Genomic DNA, 12,886 nt, shown 5'->3' on the forward strand with positions numbered 1-12,886 from the left:
ATATTAATGTACCACAATTCACCTAATCATTCTTTTGTTGTTAAACATTTTGGATAGTTCCAATTTTTAAAATTATATATAATTCAGCTTTGCAAAACTTTGAAGAGGTAGATACCTCTTCTGTTGTTTATATACTTTTTCAAGGTATATCTCCAACAATGGAACCATTGGATCAAAAGATATAGTCATATTTACAACTTTAATGTGTATTTGCAGATTTTATGAATTGGATTCATTAACTATGACTGGATAGTGGATTCAGATCACTATGACTGAAGTAATGATAATAATCTGAGTATGAATCTTGATGCACACTCTCATATTTTAATTCATGGTCCAAAGAAGCTTTATGCATCTTCTCAAAGGACCCAGCTTTTCATCAGGAGGTGAGAGAATGACTTAGTGTTAAGATACAAGAAACTACTTCCCTGAAGAAAGCTTTGCTATGATTACAGAGAATCGTCAACTTGAGACCATAGTACTGAACTCTACAATACCACATTTACAAGGTCCATAGTTATATTTCAGAGGTAATGCTACTTTTCTTTCCCAAAGAGCTACATTTGCAAATGAAGAAGCAGCTTCTTTTCAGTAAAAGATCAAAATATAGACTGGGAGTTGAATCCCTGCCATCCTCTCTATCAGATTTCCCTGGGCAGTGACTAGAGGATTCTTTTGGAGATCTCTGGGTACAATTCTAAAATCACTGCTTCCAATGGCTTCATTTCAGCCAGAAAAAGCTTCCTCTCTACAGTGTTTCTGCTGCCCTAGTCTTCAAGTGCTGAGAGTTGTGTGGACTGGTCTGAGGAGATAGAAGAAGTGAGGTTATCAAAAGCCTGTTGAATTATCGACACAAGAGGGACTGCCTTGTTTTCCTTCCTGGCTCCCTTCCTGGGTTCCAAAGCAGCTGAAAAAACAACCTAAGTTTGAGACAAGGAAGAAAAATTCTGGCATTAAGGGTGTCTGTCGCAGGGACTTGGCGCAGCCAGAGGAAAGGTTTGTTTAGCTTTAGCTTTGGGTTTTATTAAGGCAGAATCTAATTGAAGCCTCCAAGATAATAGGCTCCCTGTTGAAGGACATTACAGATTCAATGGATTTCCTTCCCAGTTTCTCAACGAGGCCCTTTCCATGCAGATGCAAATATCAAGCTCACAATGAAGGGATCTCTGATGGGAATTCTCAAGAAACACACACACAGCCCTGCTCCTCCCCTGGGGAAGAGAGTCCATGGGGAGGAATCCGGGAGGGGGTAGGGAGTAGAAAGAAAGTGGAGATTTTCTTCAGATTTTCTTTAATTCAGTCCCATGCACTTTGAACATTTTGGACATAGTAGCATATAACAAAAAGGGCAGGAAGGAGAATCCAACCCTTCCCTTTGACTTTTTCCTTACCAAACTCTTCTCTGATTTAAGCCCTTTTTGCCAGTTCAGTTAATAGCTATCCTACGTCCTCTGTCTTGGCTCTTTCACAATAAAGTTGCTACAGAAGATTAGAGTTAGTAGAAAACTAGAAGCCATCTAGTTAAATCTTCTTATCTTGCAGGTGACAAAACAAAATCCTAAAGAAACAGAATGACTTGGGAGTAAAGAATAAAGGAATAAAGAGCAGAGCAAAAACTGAACCTACTTCCTCTGATTTTAAAATTTCAGCTCCCAGTTCAGCTAAAAATGTATGACTGTAGAGGAGAAAGAAGTGAAAGGGGGAAGGAGGAGAATTGCAAGGAGACATTAAAGGATCAGAAAGGAAACCTGGCATGGTACTAGAAAAGGGGAAAGCTTGAGAAGAAAATCACATTTCTCTGTTGCCTGTTCAGATCTATTGTCTTAGACAAACACAGGCAGAACTTACTTTTCCCCTAGTTAACCCTTCATAATCAGCATCATTGACAAATTCAGAGGGCTCTAGCTTTTAAGAATTAGGTGTACCATTCAGTACAGACCTAATTCCTTTATCAAGACATCCCCACACAGGCAGTGTACACTTAAGATTGTTTGCTGATACTGCAAAATCTGGATTTCTGGGCCTGGAATAAGGAAGACCTAAATGTGTGCCTCAGTTTCCTCATCTGTAAAATGAATTGACAAAGGAACTATGCCAAATTACTCCAGTGTCCTTGCCAAGAAAACTCCAAAATGAGGGTCATGAGGAATCAGATATGACTGGACAATAACATTCCCTGACAGTTACTATTCCATAGGACCAATGAGTGACTAACTGAAATGAGATATAGGATGTTGTGACTTTACAAGGATTGGTTAGAATTGTTATTGATGGTCCAGACAATCTTGATGAAGGCAATAATAATTGATTACAACAGATATGCTCAATAAGTATTGACTGTGTTGTGGAGTCAGGTGGTATAGTTGGTGCAGATAGAGTGCTGAGTTTCGAGTCAGAAAGGCTCTTCTTCCTGAGTTCAAATCTGGCCTCAGACATTTACTAGCTGTATGACTCTGTTTGCCTCAGTTCCTTATCTGTAAAATGGGCTGAGGAAGGAAATGGCAAATTACTTTAGTATCTTTGCCAAGAAGACTCCAAATTGGGTCATGTAGAGTCAGATATGACTGAAATGTCCAAAAAACAACAGAGTACCATGTTGGATACTGGGGCCCAGGGCAGAGTTGGAAGATTGTTGCGAAGGGGGAGGACATAAAGTTTAAATTAGACACAAATCCTGACCCCATGAAAGTTCTAGTTAGGAAGAAGATATGAAGTGCACTTAAATAGCTTTAATATAAAATAATTTATGAGACGTGAATAAAGTAGGTAAAATCAAAGTGCTCTGTGAATCCCAAAAGGAAAGAATATGGCTTCACAATTGTCTTGTGCTTTATAGTTCACAAAATTCCCCTTTCCCAACAACTCTATTTAATTTTTAAAATAATAAATCATAAGGAAATTTATTTTAAAATAATTCTTTGGTATGCATATAATTTTACCATTTATTAAAGACAAATGCAAATTTTCATACTAAGGAGATGGATGTGCTTGTCTATTTTTACATAAATAATTAAATCTTGGCATAATTTTTATACCTTTTATTACAACTTTTTAGTGCTAATATTATTGTTCTCATTTTATAGATGAGGAAACTGAGCCAGAAGGTTTATTAGCACATAGGTAGAAAAGCGAGGACCTACATATGGAAAAGTCTATTGAAAGACCATTTAATCCAAATGTTTTTATTTTATTGTTGAAGGAAATGAGCCCTAGAGAAGGGGAAAATATCTTGGCTAAAGTCACATAAGTAGTCAATTAGCTGAATAGGTCTGAAGACTCCAAATCCAATGCTCTTGCCACGGTTACCAAATATCAGAGCCAGGTCTTCTGATTTCAAATCCAAAACTCTTTAATGCTTATGCTCTGAAAGATTAAGGAAGATAAATACCAACCCCAAACCTCCCCAATCTTCCTAGAGAAGATCCACCCACATGCAGAAAAACTATCTAATGTCTCTCCTTTAAGTGGAAGTCACTGTGACATTGCCCCTCATCATGATAGGTACAGAAAGCCTTCCTGCATCAAATCCTTTCTAATTTTCATCTCCTTTCCACTTCCCGTGTCTCTTGTGGTTGGATCCAGCCAGAAAAAATAAAAAGACAAGGGGGGGAAGTGTCACTGTAATGAGTTCAAGCCAAACACAGACGACTTTAGACGTGCCCATGTTAAGAATCTTGGCAGAGACCTAGTTGGGCAATCTACTTTTCTATCTGCCATCTTCCAAGCCAACCAGCTTGTGGGTGGTGCTGGAGCTAGACTGTTATGTGTGTGTGATCCAACAGAGTCCCCATGGGCCTTTTGTGGGAGCTTGTGAATAACTGGAGTCAACTTTCACTTGTGTTCAGACTCACTCCCTTCACTTGCTTAGATGTTAGATTTGGAGAAGAATAGATTTTGCTTGATGTTCTGCATTCTTCCTCAGCTTGCCAGGTTACCCTGGGGAAGGGACTTGACCTGTGCAGATTCCTCAGAAGTAGACAGTTGCTTACATGATGTGAGTGCAGAGACAGTAGGAGGACTCCTTTGTCCCTAAATGTCTCTGTTAGGGGACATGAAGTTCTCTGATTGTAGATTCATTCCTTTGTCTGTCAAAGGTTCTTCAGTCTTCAAGTATCAGACCGGGTAAGATAAGCTTAAAGATATTTACATACTTGGAGTCTTCCTATTCAAATGGTACCCATAATAGAAATGACTCAAGTCACAAGATCATATGATATCACTTTATCCTATCCTCCTCTGATAAGAACTAGGGAAAAAAAAAATCAGAAGTTAGATAATGCATCTAAATGTTCCTGCATTTTAGCTAAATCTCACATTTTACAGTTGAGGAAACTAAGTCCCAGAGTGTAGTATTGACCTAACTAAAGTCAAACAAGTTGTTAGCAACAGAGCTTGTGTTCAAACCACGGCCTCTGACTCTGAATCTAGCATTCCTATTCATTGTATCCATCATTTATCAGTTAATATCTTAAGAAAGAAGTAGTTGACTACTTTTAAACATGATATAACACCTAAAGGAATTGCCAGAAAGAGGAAGAAAGGTACTGGAATAAGAAGTACCCAGTCTGTTTCAGAGATAACAAGAAAGTCAGTTTTGTTCAAGACACTTTAGGGTATACACAATAAAAAGAAATAAGTAATCCATGGCCTCAGGAAATTTATAATGTAGATGGAGAATGAGACCACACATACATAAGGTAAGCCTAAGAATACTTACATAACAACACTGGAACACTATTTAAAGTTGGAAAACTTAGATTCAAGTCCTTGCTCAGATGTTTCTCCTTTGAGTGGAAGCCACTGTGTCATCGTCCCTCATCATGCTGGGGACAGAAAGTCTTCCTGCATCAAATCCTTTCTAATTTTCATCTCCTTTCCACTTTCAGTATCTCCTTGTCCCCTAGCAGTTGGATCATAGGTAAATAACAAAATATCTCTCAGCCTCAGTTTCTTTATCTATAAATTAAGACTAAAGATATTTACCTTGCCTATTTCTTGTTTATTGCATGTGCACAGAAAGTACTTTATAATTCCCCAATGGATAGATGGCCAAAGGATATGAACAGACAATTTTCAGATGAAGAAATTAAAGTTACCCATAATCACATGAAAAAGTGCTCTAAATCATTATTGATTAAAGAAATGGAAATTAAAATAATTCAGAGGTACCACCTCATACCTATCAGATTAACTATTAGAGAAAAGAAAAATGACAAATGTTGGAGGGGATATAGGAAAATTGCCACACTAATGCACTCTTGGTAGAGTTGTGAATTGATCCAAACATTCTAGAAAGCAATTTCAAACTATGGCCAATGGGACAATCAAACAGTGAATACCCTTTGACCCAGCCAATACCAGAAATAGGTCTATATTCCAAAGAGATTTTAAAAAGGAAAGAGAAAAGGGTATATATATTTATATGTGTATATATATATATAATATTTTTACATTCATATACACATACATACACATGCACACACACATACACACATATACAAAATAAATCATAGCAGCTCTTTTTGTTGTGGCAAAGAACTGGAAATTAAGAGGATGTCTATCACTTGGGGAATGGCTGAACAAGTGGTAAATGATTATGATGAAATACTATTGTATTATAGAATAAAAGTTCTTAAACTGTGGGTCATAAAAAATTATGTTTAATTATCAGTAAATATCAGATTATATATATATATATGCATATATATATATATATATATATATATATATATATATATATATATATATACACATACCAAGGATCACATAGAAATTTCTTAAGTGAAAAGGGTTCATTAGTGGAAAAAATTTAAAAAGCACTACTATAAAAAATGATAAATAGGATGTTTTCAGAAAAGCCTGAAAAGATTTACATGAACTGAGGCAAAGTGAAGTTAAGCAGAACTAGGAAAACATTGTACACCGTAATAATAGTATTGTACAATAGTTAATTGTGAAATGATTTAGCTATTCTCAACAATGCAGTGATCCAAGACAATTCCAAAGACTCATGATGAAAAATGCTGTTCACCTCCAGAGAAAGAACTGATAGAGTCTGAATGTAGAACAAAGCATATTTTTTTTTAAACTGTATTTTTCTTAGGGTTTTTTTGGTTCATGTTTTCTTCATAATATGATTAATGACTGCATATGTATAACCTATATGAAATGGCTTGCTGTTTCAGGGAGGGGTGAGAGAAGGGAGGGAGAGAATTTGGAACTCAAAATTTTTTTTTTAATGTTAAAAATCATTTTTTGTGTAATGGGAAAAAATGCTTAAAATTTTATATATGGAAAAGTGCTTTGTAAGCTTAAAAATGCTGTGGAAATACAAATAGTTATTAGTAATTATTATGTAAACTAAGAACAAAAGTACTGAAACAGGGCTCAAAAGAGTGTTAAAGTTAAGAAAGTTCAATCAGGGAAGGTTTCCTGACAGCTTTGTATCCAACACTTAGCAATGTCTTCAGTGTTTAGCACAGTGTCACATAGTAAACACTTAATAAATGTTTGTTGATTGATTGATAGATGGAAGTGAATTTTTTGAGCAAGGTTTGAGGGAGAAAAAAGTGAAGAAATATGAATTATCAGAATATGGAGAAGGTATGCCATGTACCATCCCATATAATGTAATCAAGGTGATTGAATCCAGTCAGCAAAAGGAGAAAATTTCTCTTGAAGTTTCCAAGACAATGGAATTGATTTCAGAAATTTTATCAGGATATGGATGATGTGAATAGAGTAAAAAGTATTCATGGCAATAAAAGCAAGCATCTATTAAGCACTTAATATGTGTCTGAAACTGTGCTAGTCGAAAAGGAGACAAAGACAAAAATTCAAAAGTCTTGCTACCCTCAAAGAGTCTCCATTCTCCAGGAACACACAGAAGAGAAGTAAAGACAAAATAAAATGAGGAGGAAGAAAATGTTAGAAATTATAGAAATCTGATAACTCTTCCTAAAGGAGATAGCACCTGATCAGAGCCTTGAAGAAAAGGATGATTCTTAGAAAGAATTCTTGAAAAGGGATACATTTCAGTTAATAACATGCAAAAGGAAAAAATGAAATGCTGAGTTGGGGGAATGGAAGTACAGCCAGTTTGACTAGAACATAGCATACATGAAAGAGAGGGGAAAGATTAAAAACTCAGCTGGCCAAAAATGATGACAACATGCTCAAAAATCCATTTACTCTCAGAATACTTTTTGGGTGCCTACAGTATCATCACTCAAAGCCTGGCTCAGAAAGCTTTCTGAGCTCTGTGTCTGCACTTGTTGCTGGATATTTATTAACCTTGGTTAAGCCTCCAAGCCACAGAGGTTCCAAGTGGATTCTACATATGGCATAAAGTGTCAAACACTTTTTTTGGAGGGGAGGCTCACAATGTTATTAGAACGCTACACCCTTCTTCATGGGCAAGAGAGGTAAAAGAAGATAGGTTGATGTTTTACAATACCTACAACTGATGATGTGGACACACACTTAAAAGTGAACGTCCTTGAAATCATCTACAGAGCAGGGTTTTTTTTCTTTAGAGAAGTCTAATTTGAAAAGAAGGCAGGGAGGAAGAAGAAGAAGAAAAGAGAAGGAAGGCGGAAGATGAGAAAAAAAGAAGGAAGGAAGAAAAGCAAATTGGAAAGAGGGAAAGGAGTAGGGGGAAAGGGAGAAAGATAGGAAAGGAAGGTGAGAAGAAAAGAAAAAGGAAGAAAAGAAGGAAGAAAGGGAAAAAGTAAGATAATGAGTAGCTGTCCCCCTCTCCCCCAAAAGGATAAAAACTATCTAATAAAAGACCACTGGAGCACTAGGTAGCTAATTGCTTAAGTCTCCTCAGCAATCCTTAGAAGCAAAAGACATGAGCCATAACTAGTAGTTTCTGCACTTGGACCCAGGTAAAGGGGTAACCCTCCTGGGACACCACATCAGAATGTGAGGGAGCATAAGGGAGGAAGCATCCAGGAAAAGGGTGAGAAGGCAGAAGCACCTTCAGGATGATATTTTCAGTGCCCTTTAAGTTTTCTATTTCAAGAGGAATGCCCAAGTCATATTGCCATAGTTATGACTTGGGAGGGAATTACAAAATGTAAGGTACCCAGGTTTGAAATAGATGTTTAGCTTCCTCCATTTCAGAACATTGACTCAAAGACCATGGTAATTTTTTTAAAATGTTAGTGGTAACAAATTGTTAATTATTTGAAGATAGATAAGAATTTTGGAAATTTCCATAAGAATGTCAAATTCAAGGTTGGGGAAAATAGTAGTGATTAAATTATGTAATACCTTTTTAGATTTAAAATTTAGGTGTGCACATAATACCAAAATTAAAAACATAACTGACATTTTTTGTCAGTGCTTTATAATTAGGCTCTGCCAAGAATTCCAAGGGAGAAACTCCAAACATATTTTACATAGTAGTAATATCACTCGACTACTTGTTTAGCCCAAGAAGTGACTGCTTTGAAGGAAATATATAGTGAGTCAATCAATAAGCATTTATTGAGTGCTAGCTGTATATGAGGCAAAATGATGAGGATTCAAGTATAACAAATGAAACAATCCCCTACTTGCAAGGAGCTCATGTGTTAATGGAGAAAACAACAAGTATATATAAAAGATGGTGCTTAAGCTAAATCTTGAAGGCAGAGGGATTCTCTGAGGCACAGGTGATGGGCATATGGGACACAACCATTGCAAACAAATGAAGACAAGAAATGGAGTACCATATGTGAGAAATGAAAGACAGATTTGGCAACATCACAGAGGACAGAAGTGGAGTAATATAAAATGAGTCTGGAGAGATAGCTTGATTTCAGATTATGAAAGCTTTAAAAGCTAAGCAAAAGAGTTTATATTTATCCCTAGAAGCAATAGGAAGCCATTGAAGTTGATTGAGTAAGGGAGTCACATGGTTAAATCTGAATTAAAGGAAACTCACTTTGGCATCAGGAGAATAAACTGGAGCGGTGAGGTATTTGAGGAAGGGAAACCAATCAGGAGATTGTTGCAAAAATTAAAGCAAGAGGCAATTGATAATATCCTAAACTAGGATGGGATGAGTAGGGAGAATAAATCAAAGGTGAGATAAAAATGGCAGTATTTGGCAATTCTTTGGATAGCAGAGTGAAAGAGAGTGAGGAATCTAGGAAAATCCCAGCATTGTGAACCTGGGATACTGATAGAATGGTGATATCCACAGAAAGAGAGGTTTGAAAGAAGGAAGATGTGGGAGGAAAGATATTGTGAGTTCTTTGTTATTCCTTGTTTCCAGTACATTGTTTACCTCAACAGGATATCACACTTGAAATGTTTAACAGACATTTGGTGATTTGGGACTGAAGCTCAAAGACAGGTTGGAAATATAGGTTTGTGAGTCACCTCCATTGAAAAGACAATTACATCCATGCAAATTGATGAGTTTTCAGAGAGAGAGAGAAAGTAAAAGAGACAGGAGAGAAAAACAGGGAAAGGAAGGGAGGGAAAAGGAAAGGATAGTCTAGTACAGAATCTTTTGTATAGCCAAAGTTAGAGGTCCTGATATGATGGAAGGAGCCCTCAGACTGATAGAAGAACCAGAAGTAAGTATCAGGAATACCTATATAGAGGAGGTGGAATCTAAGAGGAGAAGCTGGCTACAACAGTCAATTAGTAATGGCTTAGTCAAGAATAAGAATCAAAACAAGACATTTAGATTTAGCAATGAGATCACTGATAACTATTTCAATTGAATAAATGAGGTCTAGATTAAAAAAGGTTAAGAGAATGAGTGGGAAAAGAAAGTGGAGGTAATTACTGTCAGCAGCTTTTTTTTCAAGGAGTTTGGCTATGAAAGCAAGAAACATATAGAATGATAGCTTAAGAGGATGGTAGGATAGAGTAAAAGTTACATAAGAATGGGGAGACTGAAGGCAATAGGAAAGGAACTAGTGGTTACAGAGAGACAGGAAATTTTACAAGTAGAAAGATAATGGAGTTGCAATTCGATAGAGAAGTCAAAAGAGTATGAAGTTAAGTAGATATTGCAATGGGATTGACTTAGCAAGAAGAGATGTGTTTTTATCAGATAATGGAGTAAAGGTGGACTGGGTAATGGTGTTAAAGGGTTTTGAAAAGATGAAAAAGGGAGGATAAAGAACTCATATCAGATGACCTCAATTTTCTAAGAAAGATAAGAGGCAAGATCCTCATCTGAGGGAAGAGTAGGAAGAGATATGGGAAGTTTGAGGAAGGGAGAGAAAGTTTGAAAAAGCTTATGGAGAATAGGATAAGAAAGATAAAAAGGTCTTGCTACAATAAGACCCAGTTTAAGGTGGATATTATGAATTTATATTGAGCCTAACTTCTCCTACTCATTCTATAGATGAGAAAACCAAAGTAAATAGTGTTAAGGGGGCTGCCCAGGATCACACAGCTAGTAAGTTTCTGAGGTCAGAATTGAACTCAGGAAGATCTTCCTGATTTCAGAAACAGCACTCCATCCACTATACCCCATGAAAGAGAGAAAAGAAAGAGGAAAAGCCTTGGGATCATTGAGATCATAGTGGATGACAAATGAATAATAAAGCTCAGGCTCTAGAAGTGTTTCAGAAGTTAGTGGGCCAGACCTTGGCCTCAGCACCTGAGCTGCAATTATTAGTTATTCCTCTAATAGTAAGTAAATAAAGGTGAAGTAAGATTATGGGTGCTGATCTTCCCAGTTAGCAGAGGGGTTTGGCCAGTCCAGATCTGGTCAACCCCTGATCTGTTGGTAAAAGTTTTGGTTGGTTTGTTTAAAAAATAATTAACAGTATCATTACTTACTATTTCTCAATACTGCTTTTAAGTCATTGGTTAAAATATTGATCTAAGAGATCCAGATCTGAAATATTTTTTAACTAACTCTGGACAAATGTGTTTGTGTATAGATTGTCATTGCCAAGTCTCCACTTGCTCCATTCTCTGTGTTCAATTATACCATCGAGGAAGCTGGTCTGGTTCTTCAAGGTAAGACTATTCCCCCACTATGCTCCCCAAAAGAGTTAGATTATTTGAGAGAATTAATGAATGAAGAGTACCAGTGTTTCTTTTGTCACTCTAGTCTTATTAGAAGTGATTTCAGAACATAATGAATTCATCCCAGCTCTGTTGTCAAAATAAGAAAAAGGGGACAGGTGTCAGGAAAACTCATCCGGACACATTTATTATAAAAGAGTTCATAGTCCAGACTCTTTACTTTCAGAAGGGAACAAATATACTTAGTAACATAGAGTAAATGAATGAATTAGCTTACTATGTTCAAGTGCTAGGGATGCAACTAGAAAAGCAAGACATTCCCATCTCTTAGAAAGGTCACATTCAGACTGGGGAGACAATATATACAGGATGTCAGATAGAAAGGCCCAGTGTAACTTGCTTTCATAGCAGTTACTATTACCAGTCTCCCCTGATTCCTAGGCCCTCAGAGTACTTTTGGCCATTGACCTTTGCAGTGTCAACTAATTCTACCAACTCGCCTCCTCTGAGGTCTTCAGAGGCCTCTGGCCACGATTTCTTGAATCGTTGTTTAATAATCGATAGTACGCTCAAGAACAGCCAGCTATATGCAAACTTAAAGCCTTTATTACACCTACTCAGTGCCTTGACTTGTTAACTCTCTAGTGAACACCTGGTCTGAAGACCCACGTGTTCTCTGTCAACCTCCTTACCTCTCTTGGCTATCCATCCCCTCAGCTCAGCTATCCCAGGATAAAGAGAGCGACTTGCTGCCCGCAGTAGGTTATAGAGGGTCTCTGAGGTCACACACAGCCAATCAGAGAGAGGGCCTTCTCCCATTAAGCAGCTATCTCGATATGGACAGGATCCCACCCAAGGGGCAGTCCTATACCCACAGAGATTACTGCCGGGCCACTCAAATCTGTTGCACTGTGGCCGCCCATTTTAAGGACCCTTACAGCCCAGTGTACCTTAGAAACGTAATGGCAAAATGATGATATTGCCTCCTCTTTTTAGATGCATCAATTCCATTAATAAAACCTCATTTGTTTCTGATGCTGAAGCATTTGATATTGCCAAAGACTTGGTAGCAAGAATTCTTTTGTAGCTGTGATTTCTGATGAAGTGGAATGTATTTCACTACTATGGAGACAGTTGTCAGGCTTTTTCTTCCCAGCATTGCTTTCCTGGATGATGACTTTGGGGGAAGTAGGAAGCAGAGGTGGTTGTTGTGGGGAAGGATGGCTGTCCCTGGGCCTCCTGGTTTTACCTGCACAATGGAGACAGTTGGCAGCTGGTATTGGTGTCAGGGATGATGAGCGCTTTCTCCATCACCCCTTGGAAGGGGATAATCCCTTGGGAGATGGCTGTAAGATAATTCTACCTAACTTGTCCATTGTGCCAATAATATATTCCCCTCATCAATAAATGTATAATCCTTTTCTTTTGCCCTCATCTGTGCCTCCCAGAATTCTTGTCTTCCTTCGAGACTCAGCTCAGATCCCACAAGAAATCTTTCTTGCCACCAGTCTCCACACCTGTGTCTGTCAACTCTTTTGCTTCTCAACATCCTTTGTATTTACTATCATTCCAAGGGAATTATACTACTTGAGGTTAAAGACTATATAATTTTTTTGTTTCGTTTTTTAATGAAATGAACACTTCATTTAATTTTTATGAGTATTTCATTTTATTTTAATATTAAGTACACTGCATTGCAATGTGCATGATAAATGTTCATTGAATTAATGATAATAATAGCTAATATAGATATTGTACCTACTATGTGCCAGGTATTGTGCTGAGCACTATATAAATATTATCTCATTTGATCCTCTGGGAGATAGGTACTATTATTATTTTTATTTTACAGATGAGGAAACTGAGGCAAACAGAGGTTCACTTATTTGTCCAGATGTTG

The 12,886-nt window shown here is 37.2% G+C and overlaps 1 protein-coding gene across 1 annotated transcript in view; it reads left to right on the forward strand.

The window, feature by feature from the left end:
• Window positions 1-12,886, forward strand: part of RAD51B (RAD51 paralog B) — an 887,153-nt gene that overhangs the window by 862,054 nt on the left and 12,213 nt on the right. Inside the window, exon 10 of the mRNA XM_051977885.1 lies at window positions 10,899-10,977. Within this exon, the coding sequence (XP_051833845.1) occupies window positions 10,899-10,977 (79 nt within the window). The remainder of the gene's footprint in view (window positions 1-10,898; window positions 10,978-12,886) is intronic.

Source organism: Antechinus flavipes, chromosome 2 (assembly GCF_016432865.1).
Source record: "Antechinus flavipes isolate AdamAnt ecotype Samford, QLD, Australia chromosome 2, AdamAnt_v2, whole genome shotgun sequence".
NCBI lineage: Eukaryota > Metazoa > Chordata > Mammalia > Dasyuromorphia > Dasyuridae > Antechinus > Antechinus flavipes.